Source organism: Schistosoma mansoni, chromosome 1 (assembly GCF_000237925.1).
Source record: "Schistosoma mansoni strain Puerto Rico chromosome 1, complete genome".
NCBI lineage: Eukaryota > Metazoa > Platyhelminthes > Trematoda > Strigeidida > Schistosomatidae > Schistosoma > Schistosoma mansoni.
In genome coordinates, this window is record NC_031495.1 from 50546931 (window position 1) to 50573524 (window position 26594).

Below are 26594 nucleotides of genomic sequence, written 5' to 3' on the forward strand. Positions count from 1 at the left end.
ACTTAACCGATAGACCACTGAGCCGGTTGAAGTTAGACATTAACACCGTTGGATGCCGGCTCAGCAGTCTATCGGTTAAGTGCTCTGGAGCGAGACTGGTAGATCCTGGGTTCGAATCTCGCGAGTGCGGGATCGTGGATGCGCACTGCTGATGAGTCTCATAATAGGACGAAACGGCTGTCCATTGCTTCCAGGTTTTCCATGTTGGTCTATCTTCAATCGACTCATGATTTCAACTATGATAAATTATATTAGTATAATTGATTTTTTATCAAGTAAACCATCAAATTATACAATGAATGAAGTGTAGATTGGAAATCATTAGATTAAAACTTAGTGAATGTTTTACTTGTGTTCAAGCTTGGATTTTCAATTTTCCTCTATATGAACTTTTGAATTAGAAATTTTCAGTGTTGTTTGACAGTCAATGTTTGGCAAACTAATCCGTGTTTACTAAGCAAATTACCTTTAAAATATACAAAACCTATATGAAATTATCTTAACTTACTTGAGACTTAATATTCTATTGTAATATTATACAAAAGTTTTTAAGTTATATTATGAACAATAGATTTCACTGAACCTCGTTCAATTACTCGGTTATTTCAAGTTAAAATATCTATGAAGATTAACATATATATTTCCTAAACTATGAAAGTTTTTAAACTAAATTGCTTTGATTGAGGAATCCCATTTAATGAGCTGGTTTAAATAATTATGAAGTTTTCATTGTCTTTCTAGACATCATTAGCAAATGCTTTCCTACTATCTCAAAACCAAATTGTTTGCTTGAGATTCATAGAATTATATATCATCATTTCGAATAATTTTTATTTTGAGTGGTTTCCACAAATTAAAGTCAACAAATTTTTAAATTACCCACTTTCACGTGTAAGAGGTACATTGCAAAATATTTTACTTTATTCATATGTCTCCCATACGTATGATTTTAAAAATAACTTCCATTTTGTAGTCCCAATATTTTCTTTTATGTTCTACCGTGTAAATATTTATTTTTTTGTATTTCTTCTAAGTATCCAATAATGAATATTTTGTTCTCATGTATCAATATTTAGTTATATAATTCAAAAAAGTGTTTTTTATATATCCGACAGTTTTATTTATACTCACTCAAAAATCCATTAAGTCAAATCTTTTGTGTTTCTAATACTAATAGATCTATTTTCCCATATTTTATTTACAGTATAAAACTGATCATGTAACAGAAATAAATAAACCACCTCATTGGTCTGTTGACTCAAGATTTTCAATAAATAATTATTCGAAAGCTAGTCAAAATGGCTTCCTAAATCACACTAATCATCCATCGATCAAAATATACACAGAATCTGAAGTGCAATCTGTTCCAACTTATGATGAATATTCTTTCACAAATGAAACCAACAAAGCTGAGGTAACTACTAAATTTATAGAAAATAACGATTTATGTTTATATTTAATACCACTTAAGTAAATGTATTTAAGTATGTATATATTTGAAGTATACTTTATTGTGTAGGTAGACAACATGAAATGTGCTAATACCATAACATTAACCCCATCAGTTTTTCATTCATCAATCTTTATTTTATTAGCAATTATCATTGTTCAAGTAATCTAAACACTTTCAGAAGATAAAGAGCGTTTAATGAGGGCATTAACAAAGTTATATATTTTTTTAAATATTCGTTAATTGCTTGTCAGGATAATGAATTGGTTAAAATACATAAGTAGCATGATTACAATAACTTATTATATGATGAACTACTATACAATTTGTCTCAAAAAAAATATAATCCTTCGATTCAGTTTAAAGTATGCATGATTTTTCTTTTACAGTGCGGTGAAATTGTTTTTCTTCCTTTAGTAACTCATATTCATGCTTTTCAGATGAGTTAATCGGGAACTTCATTTTTCTTCCCTTTTAATGCATTCGAAAGAAAAACGGAACAACCATTTAAATATTACGTTATAATACTATCACATTTTAATTCAGTAGTCAAGTATGTTAATACGCTATAGAATACAAGGAGGTGGATATTCAGTCAAATGATCAGCTCGTTGCTTTCAACTGAAACTTATTGAAGATAATCTACATGACATACTTGTCATAATATTGACGGTGACATAACAATTTCACTTAACCTCGAGTCGGCGTTGCAGAAATATAATGTTTTCCTATCCTAAGACACTTTTTGTGAATGTGATCTCAGCTAAATTAATCACTCAGACTCGTATTGCATAGGGATTATTGTTGATTTAAAGTATAATGTAATTTTTAACTATCAGCATAGATAGTTACTAAGATTTTTCAATACTAAGGTTCACGCCATGGTCTGAATTTATTTATTTACCACTGCATACCCGTTTCGTCCTAAAGTGGAGCTCCTCAGCAGTGCACACCCACTACTTCATCAGGCGTTGAATCTAAGCTCTTGTGGGGTCGCAGAAATTACCTAAACTTCAGACAACTGAGTTGGAACATAATGGTTCATATTTCTAATTTTGGTCAATCAACACTGTTGCGCGACAATCACCCATTGCCATTCGCGGTATTTGTATCATGCCCATCGCAGTTGAACCTCACTGGTCATGGCTTCTTGATTTAACATCTGGAATTATCTCCTAAAGTTAGTCGCTAATGAGTACATGGTAATTTCTAGCATAGGTGGCCGTGGAGACTATTGAATGTCTTCTACTTACATACAAATAAGTTTAAACTTCAACTGATTACTTGTTAACTACGAAAATGCTACTTGCTATCAGAATTCAGTAAATAAACAGACCACGATAATGGGTCATATTCGATACTACTGAAAAATGATCTTCCAGTTTGCTGAATAATGATACTTATATGTTTATCATCATAACCGGAATAATAAACCTAGTTTCAGCTTTACTGTTTAAACGTTTTATCATATGTAATATCATATCTTTGATGCACAAAAACTAGTACTCAAGGGTATATTATGACCAAAAGATGTTAAACTTGTCAATATGCTATATGAACTGTTTCGCATGTATTTAATAATTTGGCAAACATTTTTTATCTTCTTGCTAAAGAGTACTTTAGAATACTGAAGCTATCTTAAATAATATGCACAACTGACATAGATTACACTAATATTTAAACTTATCTTTGTTAGTGAATTAAACTCCATAAGTTTGTTATCTTAAATCTATCTATTTAACAATAAATTACATTTTAAGCACTATATATTTCACAACTGATATCATCTAAAATTTAATAAGTATATACAAACGTAGCAATTTTCTTCAATTAAATTTCAGGTTATCATTTCACAATATTGAAAAGAATAACTTTTGTGTGTGAGGTACGGTAAGGACAAACTGTCTACGTAAGCTACTGTAAAGAATATAGTTCAACGTAAATAGCAACTGTTACAAATCAAGCTTCTGTGCTAAATATTTGTGTCATGCTTAAACATATCGAAATAACATATGTTTTAATGTGTAAAAATCCTATTTATTAAGAACGGATGGAAAGCAGACACTTTTTTCAAATTTAGCTACGCAAATACATGTATAGGTTTTACAATTAACGAATCCGTACTTCAGTTCACTTATTCTGCATCCCACCGTATATGGATTGTAAATAATGTTAGGACAAGGACATTTTGAGGCATTTATTTGACAAATAAGTTTATTGGTCAAGCTGTAAATATCAATAAATGTACATGAATAAGTGATACAAATCAGAAATAAAAATAAAGGAGCTCACTAACACTGGTAATCTCATTAACTAAAATACTAGTCATTCAGAAGAATCTGAACACTTCTTGTTTTCCAAATATAGACTTTCACTATATATTCAGTATATATAATTTCACTTATTTATGTCATGTCATATGATGCCAATTTATTCAGAATAATAAATCATATCAATTTTGATCTATAATTAGACTTTTAGTGTTAAGATTTCAGTTTGTTCTCATCATTTTATAATCTAAAATATCCGTCATGTAAAAACAATATTGTCTAGAAACTGTAGTCTGATGACATTTCCTTCATTTCCTTTTAAATGATTAAAAAGACTATAATAAGAAAATTGGTTTGTTTACTTGATCGTTCATAAATATTTCATCGACATTTTCTTACTCGTATAGAATTACGATTGACACCGGGTATTTTTTAAAATTCAACTTTTAGAAGATGTTTAACTATATTTGTATACATAATCACCTGATCTAAAACACTAAATCATTATTAAAATGAAAGTGAATTGAGTTAAAGATGAAATAATGAAATGTCATTGGAATCGTTGTTTTTTCTTCATCATACAACTCAAAACATAGAAATAGAATTTTCTTACATTCATTTATTTCATGTTGTATTAATTGTACCTATCCACTTTTGATTATGACGAGAGCATTCTGGACTCAATGAAATACAAATCTTTCGTTGTCTCTCTTATATGTCGGTTTTTCGCTGCTGTACTGCTTGTTGTATAAATTGAACGAAAAAATATTTCTATTCATTTAGTTCCTAGTCGTTGCTTTGCACAAATATATCAGTTTTACAGGTACAAACAAATCTATACCAAATAAGTGGTAATTCGTCAGTATAACAATTTATCTCATTACTTTCTTTAAAACTAGTAATCAGTTAACGAATCCACAAATACAAAATTAAGTTTAAAAGCAAAGTTTCATAGTTAGTTAATCATAACAAAGAGTCATTTAAAAATAAGAATTGTTTAGGTTCGAAATTAAGCATTAGAATATGAATATTTGATGGTATTAGTAATGTTAGTAATTTACAGTTAATAAAATGGGTAAAGAAAAAATTAGATAACCAATTATGAAGATAGATTACTGATGATAAAATTAGAAATAAAAATTAGACCAAATTCAAAAGTGTTAAGGGACATTATAGTATCAATGCAAAGGGCCAGGATAAGTGAAAAGGTTGCACATACCTTTTTGTTTATAAAGATTATGTTTATTGATATGAATACCTATGATTTCTGTTATATGTAGGAAATGAACTTCCAAGGCATAGGAAGTTTGATAAATAACTCTGAAAGTTAAGTTCATATCGATGTTGTGACCGTTATGGACTAAATGTCCCAGAATGAAGTCTCTTGTTGTTTTCCTTTATCTTTTGTTAAACCGATATGAATATTGTTCAGTTTACAACGCTTATGTTTCCTGTTTGTTTCTTGTTTGAATAATGTCTTTTTTGTATATGTGGCTTCAAAATGATAAATTATTGAGTTATAACTTTTGAAGCCAAGGGATATAAACTCTGCACCTAGTTCCATAGATTTTTGCACCATATTTTCATACAGAGAGTGATTACAGGCTCATAGTGTAAAAGGAATATTTTAATAATAATAATATTTATGACCTATCACAGCTTACGATTATATAGTTAAGGTTATTTTGGGCAAAAAACATTACTACTTGCTTAAAAGGATATTTAGCTCTTCTATGTAATTTGAAACGAAATAATATCTCATTTTCTGGAAAAGCAAATCGGTTTTGATAGCCTGAGTAGTTTGAGATCAGTTTAAGCGGCCTTTATTTCCTGTTGATGCAAGAAAAAACTCAAATTTTTACTTTGTCAGCTTGATGACTAGCTATATTAGCTCCCTTGTTATTGTACTGTGATACAGATAGTAAACTGACAATATACATTCAAACCTAGTTGTCTCATAACTAGGTAATTATTCATCATCCTTCTGATACCTTGAATATATCATTTAGGCCGAAAATCAATGGTTTTATCACCATACCTTAAACATGTGTTCCTTATACATCACCAATTTCACGCTGTCTAAAAATATTTCAAGACATCATCATACAAATCTAAAGCCTTAGTTTGTATACAAATATATAATAAATCTCAAAAATAAATGGAACGTTTTTCCATTATTGTCACATGACCAGCAGTAATGACCAAAATCAGATCACACCATGAGATTAGAAAGATGAAAAAACCTTTTGGAATTCTTACATCATATCTCATACATTTTTGCAATCTATTCTTTCCATAGTTTTGATAAACATCAAAAATACAACATATTGTAAAATACGGCAATTTCGAATGAATAATAATAGTTATGAATTCACTTAGTATTGTTTGTTTGAATCTTCCCATTGATGCTTAGAACCGCAACTGGTCAGTCTCTAATTGGTATATGTACATACTGTGCGTATTGCCTCGATATAGCCTTATTTCATAAGCATTGTAAGCAAAGATGGACAGTGGCTAACAGTGGAATCCAGGACGCACGTTTGAAGCGAAAGGTACTGGGTTCGAGTCTCAGAGTGAACATCAACTCTGAGATGCAGGTACATCCTTCTGACGAGTACAAATAGGACGAAGAGCGCGTCGTGGATTCCACTGCTAGCCACTATCCATCTTTGCTTACAATAATGGTTATAGTTGTGTATAATCCTTTAAATATTATTTTCTAAACATTTTACAATTTCTCTGAAATGTTTGTTAATAAACTTTAGCCTAAATATTTCCTTTCTCTTATTCTTTTTTATTTTTGTTGAAAACATGAATTAGGCGGAATACTATAACTTACATTTATCTTTTATGTTTGACTATTAAGCTAATATTAAATGATGAACATTAATTATCTTTACTTTAATTTTTATCATGATTGATGATTTTACTTTGTGGAATTCACTTTCGATTTTGAAAGACTAATAATTTGGTAAACTGTAAACATATAAAACTTCATTATAGTTAATAGGTACACTTGAGAAAATGTCAGGGATTGAATGTTAAACAACTTCAAAGCTTCATCCAGTAATCGTGTCAACAATTCTTCAGCGCAATAATTTAAATCGAATGAATATATAATGTTTTACGATCAACTTAACACTAAAAGCTTATCTAATCATATTCAGATGTTGATTTCAGTAAGAAAATGTGAGTCAGTTATGTGTGAATAGTGTGGACATTTCACGATATGAAAAAGAATGTGTGTGTATCTGCCAGTACAAAATCAACATCTGTATATGACTAAGTAGGCTTGCAATGTAGAGTTTTTATGAAATATTATGCGTCTTTAGTAATTTTGATTTTTATTATTATCTTGAAGAAGTTCAGACAAGCTTATTGAACGAAACGTCGAAATTACTTAAATCTCAATCTCTAAAATTATCGTTAATATAATTTTTGCATATAATTTCTTCTATGAACTCGACACCTGATTTCTGTCAAACTATTCGTTCAAATACTGTTGAGTATTAGAAAATATATGAAACCTCATTTTTAAGAAAAATTTAATTTTTTGAACTGATTTAGAAAGTTAAACTGCTATGAAAAAGACATAACAATTTCACATCTGAGCATTTCGATAGCTTATCGATGTAATGTAACGTGAAACTCGATCTCCCTACATATTCGTTTGGATCACAATAAGTCATGGATTGAAGTTTTAGCCAGACTAGAGTCATGGATATACTTTTTAACCAGACTTTCGAATGTTTTCTATAGAATTACACCAATCACTCAGAGCTGTCTAAATGAGCTTCCTTCTTGATATTCGTTAAATTGTAAGACATTTCATTCTTCTATATTATCTTATGTTCAGTATTCTCTTGTTTTACAGGTCCTCTTTTTGTTGAATATTTAAAGCTTGCTGATAAGAAACAAAGCTCTGCTTGCATGTAGAATATATATATCCATTCTAATTACTTTCCAACTTTTAGAAAACTGTGAATAATCATCCAAGTTTCAGCTTTAAACAGACCAACTCTTGGATCTACGTACCTGTTAAAGATTAATCTCAAGCTTCATAAATTTATGACATCAATTGAGGAACTATGAGTGATAATATATTACCGATGAAAAAGGTTTACGGTATTTAAATACTTACACGACATTTATATAAAATACTAGGATGGAATCTTCAAAAAATTGTTTAAGCATACTAACTCATTTCTTTATTTTCATACTTGTTTGTAGCCTATTCGAACGGCAGATGAAACTCCTATTTTAGGAAGGGGAACAAGAACACACATATTGACTGAAGATTCGGCTTTGCTATCAAACAAATCGCCTAACAAATATGGATTTTGGCCCAATTCAAACCAAATTTCACCTACTGTTTCACAACAGGTGAATCTATCTACAAAACAACAGGATAACATTTCTCAATATAAAAGGTAAGTAGTTATGTTGAGTTGTTTGAATTCCGACTGCGACAAAACAGCATGTTAGTGTGGTGCAAAAGTAATTAACGGAGGCTATAATCAATTAAATTCCCTGAGATATATCTCTTTGGATGAAAAAAATGTAAACCTTTTCAGATGTTCATGTTAAATTACATGACAGCCATACAGCTTTAGATGAAGAATTTCGGTTTGTTTAATAGTCATGAGCGGTAGTCATCGAATGTAAATATTTGTTTCAATCTTGCAAAGACATCCTACAAATATAATTAAACGGAATTAGACCTGAACCAAGTAGAAATAATAACATTATTTCGGTTTCACTAAATGGAGTTGCAACGGTGTTACACGGACTGAAGTTTAAAGCTTCTTTCAAGAAAAATAAGACATAAAAAAAGACATAAAAAAAAGTTCTGAAAGTGTCGGCATTGAACCCTGAAAATAACTATTAACATAACAAAATTGAATACATAAAAGCACCGAAATTTCAAAAATTTTCTCAGTGTAACAGTTATGAGAAAATGAACGATGTTCGGTATTGATTTACACTTTACAATTTTACATGAGAATAGATTACTCTTCAGATCATTGAATCACAAAACAAAAGATAAAGGATTTTTTCTAGTGCCAGAATTCTTTAATTTATTATATTCAGGGGAATTGGAAAAAGTGCACCGCAACAGTCTAAAATAATCGGTGAAAGCACCATAGGTTGGTGAGATTATAGTCTCCTGTACAAATTCTTTCCATTTTTCCTCATTGTTTTAGAACTATATAACTGACTTTACTGTATAAAATGCTGTCCTTGAACTAAGCTTTATAGAGTCAAAACATTTAGCTTAAAAAATATACACTAATGAACTTCTATTGAACCTTAAGCCTTAAATCATTATGTTCGCTTATTAGCTGTTATTTTTAAAAAACATATGAATAATAAAATTTAAAAAGTTACTTTTAATGATACAGAAGTAAAACTAGAACTATTCTGCAGATATGCTAAAATATTTCATTTCACTTTTCAGCTTTCTTTTAATTATTCCGATTTAAGTAAAAAGAAACTCGGAAGACATCATGAATAAAACTCTTATCATCAAGTATTAAATATTCATTGGTGATGTCAACAAGATAATTAATTACTTAACACTTTCAAATAATCACCCTAGAGATAGTTACCTTAACTATGAACAGCTGTTAGCCCATTATGTCTAAAGTTTTAGAGAAAATACATTTGACAGTAGGCTGTATATTGACGAACACTTATTTATTAAATATTTATGTTTTGAAGACTCAAATAAAGTATTTGTTTGCTATTTTCAACTTATTTGTTAGTATGAAAACGATCTTTCACTCGAAAATTTCATATTGTTTAGATTTAGCAATAGTAAATTTCTTTTCAAAAGTCTTACCATTTTACTTATGGGTTAGGAAAATTAGTGTTTAACAAGGTCTATAGTTTGTAACTATTGAGATTCTTATCAGTGAAATATATCCTAAATGATGCTTAACTGACAAACACCAAAATGTTTCATAGAAAAACTTGTATCACAAAGGGGTTTTTGTGGAGATTTTAGTAATTTTATATAGTTAAGACCATGAGTCAATTGAAGCTAGACCACCTTGGAAAACCTGGAAGCAGTGGACGGCCGTTTCGTCCTAATGTGGGACTCCTCAGCAGTGCTTATCCACGATCCCGCCTCGCGGGATTGACTCATGATCCTAACCATATAGAAAGCTTGTACCATAAATTGTAGGTTGATAAGCATCAAAGAAAATGAATATAGATAAAGTACCTTCAAAAAAAAAATATATATATATATAGCATTTGCAATTCACCTGTTATACACGGCTGATCCTTCAACAGAGCTTCTGTTTCATATTCTTAGCTTTCCGAAGATAATTACCATTCTTTATTTTGTATCCGCTACTGGTTAGAAAATATGTTTCCTTGATAATGTACTAGGCTCAAAATTTATTCACACCTGAAACAGAAGGTAAACGAAGTGGATTTATTTCTTCATTGATTGATTTAAGTGAATTTTAAAATTTTATTTCTATGAATTACAAGATTTATTTCCGCAGATTTAACCATTACACAAACGTTTTTCTTCTAGATTTCGCGATTGCCATTTGTGTTTTTGACTGTCATTATGTATTTTTTTTGTTTTCCTAATAAAACAACAATTTAGTGATATATTTCACCAGAGAAAATCTGATAAAATGATACAAACGGATGATTTTGATGATGATTCATGGATAACTAGAAGCCTAGATTCTCCAAACAATCAGGTAATAAAATTTGTTTTAAACATTTTTTGTTTAAATAGTCAGAAAAATGATTTCAATCACTTGAAAGTTAATTTAAAAGATGCTTGATAAAATTCATTATGTAGGAAATTTCTATCTTATCAAAATATCCATTCAAGTTATAGATATTCCCATCGGTTTAATTTTATTTAACAAAAAACTCTCCATGTCAAATTTGTGCTGCTTATGAATTATATCACTGTTGATGATAATCACTTTGTTGTTTTAAACACCAAAATTCACTGTGCGCATGAAAATTGATAATCCATATTATTTTATATGGATCTTATTTCCCTCTTATGATGGAAAATTGTTACTTGTCTATTTTTAAAGATAAAACCCGGTGATAGATGAACGAGAAAACACTTTTATCTTGATTTGCTAGCAAAATAAAAGGCGCGAGTCATCATTCAGTATTTTTAATCTTTTAAATTTGTTGTTTAGCACTTACAATTTGTAAAACTCAAAGGGGTGATAAAACCATAGAAATATTAGGGAATGGACATAAATCTTGTGTACACAGTGGTCGAGTTTGGAACGGTGGATCGCCATAGCTTCAACTATGTACAAACTCCTCGTCGAAACCTTTTCAGAGTCAGTCCTTTTTACTTTGTAGGTGATTTTGAATGACAATTCATTTGGTGCGGTGTGACCCAAGCTAACCATGTGTTTAAGGACTGAGTTGATAATTAATTTGTATTCCTTTGAGATATCCATGCAGGGTAGTGTTCGTATATTCGTTTACCAAGTACACTGATAAATGTACATTGAAGTGATCTAAATAGGCATTTCATCTTGAACACAATGTTGAATGAGTTACTTGCTGGAGAAAATAGTTCGGAACTCTGATGAATAAAACGTCTTTCTCAGGGATCTAGATAGTAGTAGATAGTCTATTGCTTCCCCCACGAGACTTGATAGTCACTGATTCTGTCATATTTAGAATCATTAGTCATTTAATATAACTGAGAATTATCAAGTTACAGTGCAAAAGCAGCCGATTTTTAATAGTTCTACAGATGATAACAATTTTTGACAGAAATAATACTTCAAAGATGTCTTCATAATCATGACAATCTCATGTCATATCGTTTTTTGTCAAACAGTATTATAATATGCGAGAAGTTATAAAGTGATAATGCTACTTTGAGTGTTTTAACCTTATTTACAACTAAATGCAAAAAGTTGTGACGATCCACGCTATTCTATAAACAATCAACTTTGAAACTGACCAAACAATGGAATCATAATTAATTGAACTAATCTGTTAACTTGTCTTTTGATGTCTAATATGATTCAGGGACTACTGTTTAGATCACCAAATAATAAAACGTCTTTGTGAAAGTTTTGGGACCTGAGTATAACGATTTTGTTAACGAACCGACCATATGACTTCCAGTGGAAGTGAAACTACTGGACAAATTATAAGGTAGATTGCAGAAACTTTAATGTATAGCATTTTGGTTTGCATCAATCGTTTCCAAATTAATGGAATTGAAGAGTTTTTAATACAAGTAACAAAGATACTTAGGATGTTTTCTGTTTATAATAACGTATTCTTTTAATATTTACGTTGGCATAATTCATGTCTAACAGACTTCTATGTCGACTGGAATTAGAAACAGTTACTTCATTGATAATTTACATCATTATCTATTTCCATAAATTTATCTTACGAATTATTCTCATTTTACAAGGTTTATAAATATTCTTTAAACCTCATAGTGATGGTTCTTTCAATGTTAGTTATAAAACAACTGATGAGAATAGATGAGTTACAGGAAAAGTAAAAATGGTAACTGTCTAGATCGATTTATATAAAATACCATCAGCTGATTTATATGAAACTATTCGTTAGGTTTCATTGATTTTCCTCTAGATTCATGATACAATTCTATAAGAGTGACTACATATTTTTATGACTTTTGAGCCAAAAAAGATATGTTCTTATGAGTGACACTGGATTGTTACTGTTGTCTACTATGCTAATAAGATCTAATAATAGTGTTTAGAATACGATAAAAGCAATGGAAATTACATGAAAAATAATATTTAGACAATTTCATGTTGAAGTTAATCTCACATCCAGGTAGTTTTGCACCTATTGAAAAACTAACCAAACAAAAATGTGTACAACAATATCATTTTATAAGTAAATGTCAAGTATTTTGACAAAATCCACTACAGGTTATATAAATATTTATATTGTTTGCAACTAAATTTATCCAATCATGCTATCCAAAAATTTGATCATATTCATTATAACAGAAGAAATGCCAAAAAAAAGCTAACCCCTATATGAAATGAAATGTTCGATAAAATGACAAGAACAAAAATACACATATTCTACTTCAATCATTGTCCATTCTTTTTTTGATAAGTTGGTATATATAACTTTTATTGCATGTTTATTTATCATCGTAATTAAACAAGACAGTGTAAATAAACATGTTTATACTGGTTTGCATTATTGATATTAACTAACCTCAACTGAATAAGAGTAAAAATGTAACATTTTTTTTATCTGGACATGTCAATCATTCGACGATTAACTGAACGATATATATAAATATATAACTCAAATACGATAAATAAATCATTCTGGTACTGTTAGATACATTTTGAAAATGTTACAAACTAACAGAAATGTTAAACTATTCTGGAAATTATAGATAAAAATATCATCGTTTTCTTTTTGTTTTTTCGATTTATTTAATGCTTTATTGACAATAACTGATAATAAATCTGAAGTTTTGAGCAAACCGATGGTATCATAAGCTAATGAATGTATATTTACTTGATCTTCCCATTGATACACGTAAAGATCTGTTATTGTGTTAAAAATGTTGAAACATCAATAACTTCACCACGAACCTTCAGTGTCACTATCAGCCTATAATAGTAACTCATGAAAGTCTTAAATTTTGCATATGAAATTCTAGGGATCTTTGTAACTTTTCTCTAAAAGTATTTATCTATTAAGACAATCTGTATGCTGTATGGCAGTTTGATTATTTGTTCTCTAAAGACTATTTTAGCACTTAACGTCAGAATAGCAGTAAACATTGGGTCTGTATATTGATTTCACTGTTAGTGCTTATATATGTTTATATACTATAAGTTCACGATACTGCTATGTGGTGGTATTACGTATTCTCTATTCATTGGCCAACTGTGACCAAGATGAATTTTGTCTACCCATGCTGTGTGATATTCATTTTAATAGTAGTAATGTTAACTTTGGTTTATTACTATCTAATAATTATTCCGTTAATGTATATCTATAAAACCAACTATAAGAGAATTTTTTATCCTATTAAATAGTATTACGTTTGTTGTGTTGACAGTAAGTAATTGAACCTAGATTTAAGACATTTATATTTCTGAACTAAAACTTTTCAAAGACTCAATAATAGAGTGTCATATTGACGTTCAAAATTACTGTAAATGTAGCAGAAAGATAGGTAGAGATTTATTAATGTCATCGTACGATGAATAAATTGTGTACCATTTAAACGTCATTCTTATTTGAATGACAGATTTAAGCATTTCTTTGCTGCTCAAAATCTTTGTATACATAAAACACACTGAAAAGTATCAGATTTCCAAAGAATTAAATATTTACATCGTTTAGACAGTCATCTGATTTTGATTTTAACATTTTTATTCGAAATAGAATAGATTATATCACGCACCCTTTGTACAATTATTGTTTCAGTCGAAAAAATGATGAAACTTCTATCAAAATAGTATTCATAAACGAAACGCAAGCAATTTGCCATCTAATAACGATCTATTTAAACTATCAGGAGTGGTTTTTTTGTGGAGATTTAGTATTTTCATAGTTGAAAGCGTGAGTCAATTGAAGCTGGACCACTAGGGAAAACCTGGAAGCACTGGACGGCCGTTTCGTCCTATTGTGGGACTCCTCAGCAGTGCGTATTCACGACCTCGCCTCGTAAGATTCGAACTCAGGACCTACCAGTCTATTTGAAGTTCCTTTTTTTATTATTCACAACTTGATCAGCCTCCTTCTAGTGTTCAAAACACTAGGTATAAGTTATTATGAGTATACATATTCATACAATTACACGCATATATATCGGCCAACATTATTAGCTTGTATAACAGAATAAATTGTCATTTTATTTTACGATGAGTTGAGAATTTCATGCATTTTCATTCTGTTAACAGAGGTGTTTATTATAAGCACAAAACGAAAAGCATCTGTACAGTGTAGATATGATAAAAATTTCAGGTCTGAAATTTTTATTGTATAGAAGTTAAACTATCAGCTAAAATGAATCGTGATTACATTTTAGAGTTTGTTATAAAGAAACGAAACATTAGTATGAATAAATAGATCTGCTCCTAATAACTTCACTAAAAAATAAGTTTAAGAATGCCTCTCGAGTTGGCTATTTTTGAACAGTTGTTAAATCAAATGGAATTTGACTGTTGGCAGTATATTAATATTTCATAAGTTGGTTCTTATTTTTAGATTCCTAGCTAAATAGTTTTTGTTTAGTCGTCTACTTTTCAAGCCTTGGAAGCATTTAACTCTTATAAACCACTTTGTACCTTTATTGCTATTTTGTTACTTATAAAAAGATAAAGTATCACCAATAAATACAGTTAATTTCTAAAAGGTCTCATCGTCTTTCTAGAAGTTGTAATTTCAATTTTCAAGGCTGTAGAAGAGTTCTATCTGGTGTTGAATGGCTTGTAGCCTCTTTTCTGACTGCATCATGCTTGTTTGTATTTAAAATAAAATTAACATAATATGTAACAAAATTATATTTCTTTCAAAGAAACATATAAATACAACTATTGCCATAGATTTTATTTATTTAAATAAATAATTAGCCTCTTACAGATCTCTATCTTAATCTTTTTTTCTCAATGATATACTATTTAAATTCACTTAGTATTGTTTGTTTGAATCTTCCCATTGATGTTTTACGACTGCAACTGGTCAGTCTCCAGTTGGCATATGTTCATACTGTGCGTATCGCTTCAATATTGCCTTAATTCACAAGCATTATACGCAAAGATGGACAGTGGCTAGCAGTGGAATCCACGACGCGCTCTTCGTCCTATTTGTACTCGTCAGAAGGATGTACCTGCATCTCAGAGTTGATGTTCACTCTGGGACTCGAACCCAGTACCTTTCGCTTCAAATGCCATCGCGTTATCCACTTGGCCACTGAGTCCTGATAGCCACTTGCTTGTGCAATGGGGTGAAGTTGAAATTCACTTAGTATCGTTTGTTTGAATCTTCCCAGAGATATACTATTTAATTTATCGATAGATAATGCTTCGGTGAAATAGATATCCAACAGCTTTTAAGTTTGAATCAATACTTTTTATTTAATAAAATCTAACATTTTTCTTAATTTCCATGGGACAGTATTCAGTAATAAATGTTGGATGCAGGAAACAATTGTAATTACAGATGTATTCATTATATAACAACCCATAATTTGAATACATTAGTGCGTACCTAAAGTTCTCTATTCATATTTTAAGATAAATTGAACAATTCGATTTTTTTCTGTTTACCTTATCAAACAAGTATTATCAAAAAAATATGTAGACAATAAAATAGTCAGCTTTTTATGCAACAATATAAATATCATATATCTGTTGTATACTACTTATTATATATATAAATATATTGATAATATTTATTACAAAACATTTAACTTCAGTATGTGTTAGAAAACTGGATTAGTTCAATGGTACTTTTTATAACAGAAATTTGTTCAACCAAATCCCTGACATTTATGTTATAAGTTTACCTACCATCAAAAAAAGCGTGAGTTTAAGGACTGATAATAAAAAAATTGGTGATATATTCAAGATGTACGAAAACTAATTGTTTAACGTTTTACAGCGTATTACTATACTGTTTTTTTTGTCTACATAACTGCATTAAAATTAGCTTTGAATATGGTTTGAAACGGAAAATTGTAAATTTCATGCATTACGTTCTGGCTAGACAAAGTGTTTAAAAAAGTGCAGATAAAAATGGATATAACGGTTTAAGAGTAATAGACCAAGCGTTATTAGGCTATTTTATCACAGTCAAAATACGTCAAGCTATTTGTACAATTATACTTACACTTCAACCTGTTGGTTTTATTTTATCACAAAAACTAATTGTCTGAACTTTCTACGTTAGCAATATAAAGTAGAGATTTATAACCGCGAAAACTGTCCTATGATACTTACTTGGTAAAGCGTTTAGTCTATCGGCATATCATTTACAGAAAACGAAGAAATAGTAAACTAATAACATTTGCTTTAATGGTATATTCATATTTCCATTTTTGTGAAATATTATCGCAACAATAAAACATTTAAGATATGTGATAGTTGATTTTATATATTTCCTCCCCTAATTATTTATTATTTACGAGGGTTTTTTGGTTGAAACTAGTTTCAATTGCCCATAGTTAGATCATTTCTTTATATTTTGACGTCACGCGATCCTGCGTAATGCTGTGTGCTCAAATTAAGACTTTTTGTCATATCTAGAAAAAAGGTTGAGTGGTTGCTTCCTAATAAGTTGTAACTCATTTGAAAAACGTTTGGTAGAAAAGCACTTTATTGTTTGACGTAAGAATGGCTATTTCGAACAAAAATATTTAAAAAATCAGTTGTTTAGTGAGTGAAAATAAAATTAGTGTTTACTCAACTACAACTTCTGTGCCATTATTTGCGTTTAATAAAAGTATTCTTGTATGAAGTTGTTGCTTGGATCTACTACACATGTTTCATTTATTGTAATCTTGAGCGATTAGAGTATTTCATCTCATCTTCAGTCACCAAAATGACCAGTTAATGAAGGATAAAGGTATAATTAACCTTGAAAAATAACCAGGACAATTCAAACAATCTGTTGGCTTAGGAAGTGAGTTAAACCAAATGATGCTTCATCTATAATCGCAGTACTTGTACACAAACACGACTTTAATTGAGACTGCTAAAAATATTACCCACTTGCTGATCAGTTTTGAGAGTGAAATATTTTGGTTGTCCAAATTGTGCCCGAAAATTCGATCAATCAATTTAACATGAAGCGAAATTACAAAGTTTTTACACTTTTATGAAAATTTTACCTAGCCATTATAAAAATTGAAAACTATGGAAAATCGTAAATATGCTAACGAACTAACCTGACCTATCAATGAAACGATCGAAACAACCGCCCACTTGTCAGATAATAACATAATAGTTGAATTCATGAGTCAGTTAAAGCTAGACGATCACGGAAAATCTAGAAGCACTGTACGGCTATTTCTTCCTAGTATGAGGTTCCTCAGAAGTGCGCATCGGCGATTCCGCCCACAGGATTGGAACCTAGGCCCTTCGATCTCGCGCGTGAACGCCTAACCTCCAGACCACTGAACCGGCATCCACTGATGTTAATGTCTAACTTCAACCAATTCACGAAATTGTACCACCACCCATCATTACCTTTAGTGAGTTACTATCTCACAACAGACACGATTCCAGGTTTTCCACGGTGGTCTGGATTTAATAGACTCATGAATTCAACTATTAAATTACTACGATCTCCACAAAACCCTCTATTTAAAAATAATAACATTTTTATGTGTTTGAAACCAAACAGCTTCATTTATTGATACTATTAGTCGAGATACAATAGTAGTTACATCCTAAAACAGAATACAAAACTATTTAGATAACTTTTTCAAATAGGTGTATTACTGAAACTAATGCATAAATATGAATAATAAAAACTCCTAAATATATACGGCATACAACTCAAAATCTATTGATTTTGTTGAGAGCTTATCATCATTAGTTCATTTACTGAATTCTATTGCTAGTCTGAGCCTATTTAAGAAATTATGTTTGAGTTGATATCTTTACAACTAAACAAATACTTATGGAATGGATTATTGGATGATATATCTTGAATGAATGCTTGTATTTCTTTTTAACACACAACAGTTTTTCGTACGAAAAATACACTGTAAATCAATGGGAATATAGACTACACTGTTAAAAGAGGTTCGATATGTGTTCTTCACATGAAAAAAGACAATAATTTCATATTTCTTTTTGTTTTTATGGTGTAACAATGATCTAAATTACTGATTGACAAATATCGGATACAGTATTATGAACATGGCAGTAACATTCTAATAAAATGTTTATAAATGCTTTTTTTTATTGTAAGTACCATACTCAATTCAAATAGCTTTAAAATATCAAGCAATACTCTTGCTGAAATCTAACAACGTTTTATGCACAAATATGAACATAATTGACTTTGATTTTTTACAATTTTTTAAAATGATAAATGGATTGTTAAAATGTCAAAATGACTGTTGAAATTACGTAACATTTGTTGTTTAACATCATTTGGACAACATACGAGTATCGTTTGTCATAAACCATGTGAATTGAATCACCTGGTTAAAAGAAATTAAATAAATAATAAGTATAAATTCCATCGAATTTAAAATTTTTTTAACTTGGTTAAAATATGTATCCAGAAATGAATGATACATGTAACCGAAAAATATCGTAGAACATTGTACAGTTTCAAGTCTAACTCATTTCATAACATTTACTTCCAACTATAACAGTGTTCAAATTTACTTAGTATTGTTTGTTTGAATCTTCTCATTGATGTGTTTAGGACTGCAACTGGTCAGTCTCTAATTGGCATATGTGCATACTGTGCGTATTGCCTCGATATAGCCTAAATTCACAAGCATGGTAAGCAATGGAAAGATCCAAACAAACAATACTAAGTAAATTTCAACTTCACCCCATTGCACAAGCAAGTGGCTATCAGGACTCAGTGGCCAAGTGGATAACGCGATGGCATTTGAAGCGAAAGGTACTGGGTTCGAGTCCCAGAGTGAACATCAACTCTGAGATGCAGGTACATCCTTCTGACGAGTACAAATAGGACGAAGAGCGCGTCGTGGATTCCACTGCTAGCCACTATCCATCTTTGCTTACCAGTGTTCAAATTTGTTTTAAGCTCCACTATATACTTGTAAGTTATACATAAGTGCCTTTACAAGTGAAAAGGTTAAGAGAAATCTTAAGATAACAGATCATATTACGTTAATCCAAAATTTGAATTCATTTTATTATTGCTGATTTTTTAAATATCCGTATAGCTTTCTGATTTAAATCTGTTAAAATTTTCAGTTCATTATACCACCGTAATCCATTTATTGCAAGTTATACGTGAAGCATCTCATTTTGTGTACTTATTCATTAGTTTGAGACCAAACATTAATATCAATTAACTTAGTATTGTTTGTTTGAATCTTCCCATTGATGTTTAGGACTGCAACTGGTCAGTCTCTAATTGGCATATGTGCATACTGTGCGTATTGCCTCGATATAGCCACTGCTAGCCACTATCCATCTTTGCGTACAATTAATATCAATTATACAAAATATATACTCTAAAAGATATGTTTTATGTGCTCTGTATCTTGTCTTCTATGTAAAGCTAGGTCGTGGATGAATGAATAAAGAGAAAAATACATTTTTAAAAAATACAAATGCTGCTTTCATACGTTCTGTTTCATATAATACCATGCTGAATGAACTTGAGTTCCAGTTTAAAGGTCCTTAAAATAATTTTGTCGTAAAGTGAATTATCTTTTTATTTACCATATCGTTTTATTAATATTTATTGTTTTTAGGATTTAGAAATTTCATGTGAATCAGAAATTCCATCGCCAGTTAACAAACCAAACCTTCAAACTTGGACTCTCTCTTTGCAAAGTATTGTAAGACCAACCGAATCAGAAAGCATTTTACCTAAAGCAAACGAAATTAGTTGTATGGAACATGTTAATGTACACATTGAAAAGACAAAACCAAGGTAATATGTCGTCTTATTGCCTCATTGGTGTAAAGAAACGAGTATAAGTGATTACTATAACCATAAGTGGTTAAGTATTTTGGTTGGCGATATGAGTCACTTAACAACACCATAATCCCTTCTCCTGTAGTGTTCCTATAAGGTTCTCTTTATACGTCTGTGAGTATTACAAGGCTGTGGTGGGAACTTATACATTTATCTGGGTGTTTATATTGTGACATACAAAAATTAACTAAATTTACACAATATTCGGTCCAACAAGCTTCGTATCTACTAGGTTATAACAACCACATGCAACAAGAATTGGCTATGACGAATCCAGTAGCAAATCATTATTGCATATGACTGATAAAATTCAAGTTGCATCCAATGATAAAGACATTACCTTATATATTCTCGTATTGGTGATACTATGTCATTTTTCAGAATAATTTTAATGTTGTTGATGTTTTACAGATTTGTGTGGTGGGAACAATTACTATGTGTGTTTTGGCACTGGCCTAACCTTTTTTTGATTTTAAACTGTTTGAACAAGCCAATGACAACCCTTTTATTTCCGCTTTATTTATCAGCGGCGTGACTAAATATTGAATGTCAGAATACCGAAATCCAAGGTTAGAGCTGATTTGCTATTACATATCTACCCAAGGATCACTAAATGTAAGCATGGCCGAATAACTTCAGGGTGAAATATACCCATCTGTACCAAAGTTTTATGTATAGTGCTGGTTCGCAAAACCATCTTGCACCAATCATAATGTATAACTTAAGTTTTTTCTACACAGTTTGTTAAGTGCATACTAAGAGTAATTCATCTTCAAAGTTACCACATACATCTTCCTACAAAAAACCATTTGGAAATTATACTACAGAGTTTCTTTGTGAATATACATCATTTAAATCAGATGCATTTCCTGGTCTACGTACCACTTAGTAAAAAGTCGCCATGCCAAATTAATAAGACATTAATCTCTTCAAAATACAAGTATTTTTATTTGACACCTGATTTAAAAAATTTACATCATTTACATATTTTGATGTTCCTTTTTAAAAAGTTACCTTCAAATGTTTAAACATTGTAACTAGTATAATCTAAATTATTAAATAACTTTTTTAGTTCAATGGTATTGTAGTCATACATTATTGTTTCTATGTTAAAAGAGATAAGTTCAGTTTCTCTTCTTATTTTTACTTGTGTTTTATTTATCTTAAAATCTAGTGAAAGCAAAATACAGTCCAATTTAGATTATCACAAAGAGCTATGGCGTCGTCATTCACTGCGTATTAATCCTTCAGAATCTGATAATTATCAAGCAACACAACGAAATTTAAATCAATTCAATGACCGGGTAAGATGATTCATGAATTTACCCTCATCACACTTATAAGTGAACAGTTTGCTAGTACATTGAAGTTATTTGATCGTCTAAAGTTCTTTTAAATTACTACCATACCGAACACAGCTTGTAAGTAAATTTATCTGTCCTCTAAGTTTGAGTACAATAATAAGTAAGACAAATTAAAAAATGTTGGTGTGAAATTAAAATAATCAATTCTGGAACCTAGGTAACAAGGACTTTTAGGCAAACATTTGGTTTAAGTCTCGATCGCCTGATCTCCGGATTTCAATACTCAATAATTTTTCAGCATCTGCCTACCTACTAGAAAATCATCATTCTAGTAATATATAAGCTGAGTACTATTTTGCTCTCAAAAAACTAAGTTCTCTTTTCCCGTTGTGAAAAAGGACAGAGACTATTGAAGTTGATCAGCAACGGAAGAGCTATTCATATAAATTCAAATAAAAAGCCGTTAGAAAGGAGCATTTACATAACTTTGTAAATCAGTTACTTTTATTGATTTTAGTAGTTTAATTTTGATATCAGTTGTGTTAATGTATTAAGCTATTAAATAATTAGTATAATGCGCTCCTCAGTTTAATTTTTTCGAAGTCTAACTATCATTCCAAAAAAATACAGCATAAGAAAATTAGTGCATTCAGATATCGTTTATGATCTCAGTTGAGAATATTTAGTGGTTATTCATCCAATGTATTAAATCATCACTAAGAGAAATATGAATAAATTGTGCTTTCTAAACTTGTCAGACTATGAATATCTCTTCTTCCACTTCTGATTTTGTTTAGCCAAATCAAAGACTTTCTTTACCCCGTAAACCAAGAAATACTTCACGGTTTAGTATAGGGAGCTCAAGTGAACTTGATACTCCAAAAAGTCGTAGTGTACACTTTTCAAATGATGTTTTGGTGGCTCATACTGGCTCAGGACCAGAACCTCTACTGTTATCTTCAGCTCCTCTAAAAGAATCGGCTTCAGATGATGAACAGGAACAAATTGGAAAACCAAGTTACTTTACGAAACTCTCAGTTGATTGTGGTTATAATATGTCAAATTTTTCGAAACCTCCTAAATCCCGAACAAATATAAACAGACCTTCAGCTCCACTACCTTTTCGTCGACAATTTGTTCTTAACACTTCAAATAATGTCAATTCTTAAGTGACAAACAAATACATGATGAAAATAATGTGGCGATATATATTTTTTCTGATTCTATTTCTGAGGGTTCATTGAATCCTACTATCTGAATAACATTTATTCACGTTCAGAAAGCTAACAGTTGAAGAAGAAATCATTGACGCCCATGAAGTATTCAATTTTTTGATTATCTCACTTGAACTATCACAGTCATCTCATATTCCTCGATTCTAGTGCCTTGAGCAATGTTATTAATTTTACTACGCTGTTACTCATAGACTGATTGTATGCATTTCGAATCAAATATGTTCTATCTGCTAATTTTGACTATCCAGGGTTATTTATAATTCTGAATCTCATCTTAAGCTTCATTTGGCTCTATTTTCTTGTCGCAATACATGTTAAAAACGTTTATTTACTAAACTATTTATTTACACTAATAAATTATTTAATAGTCTAGGCTGATAGATAGGTTTCACACAATACTTATATCTGATAGTTTTAAAACTCAACTCCTTTGAAACTATCAGAAAGTAATAGATAAACTTTATCACATTGAATTAAGAGTTCTGTTTTCAGATTCTTAAATCAAAGCATTTAACATTGATAAGTTACATTAATATAGTTTATAGGCACTATATGTATATGTTTTTGCTATGGCAGTGTTTATTTTTATGGTTTCATTATCCTCTAACTTCACTTGACCTTCTTTCACAGTTAACTACAATATGAATAATATTTATTTTGTTTATTTTCATTTTATTGACTATTATTTGTATTCTTTACCACGACATGTTTGTGTCAAAATGATTGTCTATCATAGATGCAGATCAAAAAGAAAAACTATTATTCACACAAAATTTAGTTCATATACTTATGTAAATGTTGATAATGATAATTTTGCTGTATTCTGTTAACCATTTTTATTCATAATTTTAATGAATAAATATAGGTAATTATTTTGTTTGTTCTTGTTTATCGTATCTTCAGTGTATATTGATATCTATTAGACTAAAAGTTCTATTTTTCGTGAAAATAAATGTATACTGTGACCTATAATACTCTAGATTTCCCGGTGTGAATAACTTATTTCGAGTTGAATTTGACTAGTGTTTTCTTCTTAATTAGAACGCAAATGAACATAAGTAGAGAGCTAACAGCCATTATTTTTGCCGACTTTTGTCCAGTAACGAGGTCGGCTATAATGGTCTTCTAAAGTGTAGTTCAAGGAAGGGTTCCTCACTCTTATCCACAGAAGCAATTAAAACATTAAAAATGTTAACATATATTTAAAGAATTAGTATGCTTATAAAGACTAAAAGATATTTATTACTTACTTTTGCTTGTTACTCCCAATGGAGCATAGGCCGCCGACCAGCATTCTCCAACCCACTCTGTCCTGGGCCTTCCTTTCTAGTTCTATCCAGTTTTTGTTTATTCTTCTCATGTCTGTCTCCATTTCTCGGTATGTGTTCTTTGGTCTTCCTCTTCTCCTTTGGCCTTCAGGATTCCATGTGAGGGCTTGTCTTGTGGGTGATCTCCTCAATGTGTGTCTTATCCACTTCCAGCGCTTCTTCCTGATTTCTTCCTCCACTGGAATCTGGTTTGTTGTCTCCCACAGTAACTTGTTGCTGATAAAAGGATATTGATATGAATGTACAAATGTCTCTGTGGCCACAGTGTCATATGCTGTAAAACGAATTGGAATATATTGTGTAAAAAGTATAGATACAAGGTAGCTTTACTTGCAAGGATGTTTGATATTTCTGGCACACAGAAACAACCAAGAGAGAGTCTAGAACAAATACTTATCGGTTTACATGAAGAAGATTCCCATAAGCGCAATTAGAAATGCAAATAACAAAACAACTACTGGTATAAAACCAAAAGTAGGAAAATTATTTCAAGTAGTACAGCTATGGCCAGAGGATGAAACATATGAAATATTACTTACTTACTCCTGTTACCCTTAGTGGAGAAGCATAAGACGCTCACCAGCATTCTCCATCCAACCCTGTCTTGGGCAATCCTTTCCAGTTCTTTCCAGTTAACATTCATCCTTTTCATATCTACTTCTATTTCACGGTGTAATGTGTTCTTTGGCCTTCCTCTTCCCTTCAGGATTCAAAGTTAGGACTTGCCTCGTGATGCAGTTTGGTGATTTCTTCAATATGTATCTTATCGACTTCCAACGTCTTTTCCTAATTTCCTCTTCAGCTGGAAGCTGGTTTTTCCTCTCCCACAGCAGGCTGTTGCTGATAGTATCCGGCCAGTGAAATAAGAACAATGTGAAAATCGAAAATAGAGTAAGAAGTGAATTTATTAATATAACACTGTTCGATCTAGACTGTATCGTACACAGTAGAATATAACATAGATGCCGGAACTTTTCTTGAGTACAGCTATTAGCTGACTAATGGAATGCAATGTATGGACCTGAATGACTCTAGCCTCCTTTAAATTAAACTCGTGCGCTAACCACTATGTATGATACAGTAGATCCCTAGGATTACTTCTATCCGTAACAGAATATGTCATCGAACCACTTTACATTTAAATCACTGTTTGCTGTAGTTGCTAACCTTGTTATTTATTAACCACCATAATTATCTAGAACCGTTATTCTGAAATGTCGAAATTCAGTTCATACCATAAAAAGATTACATGTTTGAAGAAGACTACACATAAACGTTGCAGCAAATCTCATATCAAACTCAGTCACAACAAAAATACAGGTAATTATAATAAACACATCCAAGTTTGATGATAAATTATTTTTCTTAGGATAATAAGCAATAAAATAAGTAATTAGGCAGTAGCAAATAGTAAATCATTGTAGTGCTAAAAGGTGGTAGTGTAGTGTAGTGTTAATCCTATTTTAATATTTATGTTAATTAAAGTATTTATTACTTATGTATAGCGAAGTGTTAACAGTCGAAAACTAATACTCTATTACAATGTTAGGTCGACGTGTTCACTGAATTTATAAGCTTTACTGTGGTCGGTTATAAACTGTGACCTAATATTTTTAAGTATGGAACCACTTCAGTTTGTAGAATTTCTGCAAATTCCAGTTAATGAATAATTCACAAATGGAGATAATTCAGTAAAGAAAATGTTTACTTTTAATTATTCATTATCATCACATTTACTTTTATGTTTATTCTTCACTTCTTTCATACTCATTAAATGGACAGTTATCTTCCACACATTTGGTTTCATCTTATTATCTTTTCTTAGATTCTTGTTCATTACGCAACCCTCCTTTAACACTTGAAATTATATAACTCTCCTCTTTTTCAATAGACTACTTTACTTGCTGATCAACTATAAATATAATAGTATAGCTTGAGTGGATGATATCATTGGAAAGAAAATTTTTTGGATAAAAATTAAAACAACTGTAGTTTAAGTTATTAATATACACCAACTCCAGCATAGATAGACAGTTTTTTTACACCTTTTCCTTATGTGCTCCCCAAAACGTTTTAAGACGAAAATTAAAGCAAATAATTTATTCAGTAATTATCGCTTTAATAACAATGTGCTTTAGTAATCTCGACATAACTAGTTTGGATTCAATTTCGATCGTGATTACAGCCATAAATAATTTGTTTCATAAGATTCTAAATCATTATATATTTGGGCGATACAAAGGTGAACACCTGAATATATTGAGTTTATATTTTAACAGCACTTAAAGCAATCACTAATTGTTTGACATCTATAGACATACTTTCAAAATTTA

At 30.6% G+C, this 26594-nt stretch overlaps 1 protein-coding gene and 1 non-coding gene across 2 annotated transcripts in view; one reads left to right on the top strand and one right to left on the bottom strand.

Moving 5' to 3' along the window:
- Positions 1-23083, top strand: part of Smp_154350 (hypothetical protein) — a gene marked incomplete at its 5' end in the record, with an annotated part of 24648 nt that extends 1565 nt beyond the window's left edge. The window contains 6 exons of the mRNA XM_018794749.1: positions 1205-1414; positions 7951-8150; positions 10343-10442; positions 20168-20349; positions 21569-21698; positions 22496-23083. Of these exons, the coding sequence (XP_018649130.1) occupies positions 1205-1414; positions 7951-8150; positions 10343-10442; positions 20168-20349; positions 21569-21698; positions 22496-22867 (1194 nt within the window). The 3' untranslated portion in view covers positions 22868-23083. The remainder of the gene's footprint in view (positions 1-1204; positions 1415-7950; positions 8151-10342; positions 10443-20167; positions 20350-21568; positions 21699-22495) is intronic.
- Smp_tRNA_00623_Gln_TTG.1.1 lies at positions 15603-15669 on the bottom strand. The gene has a single exon. It is a non-coding gene (tRNA).
- Positions 23084-26594: the final 3511 nt, after the last annotated feature.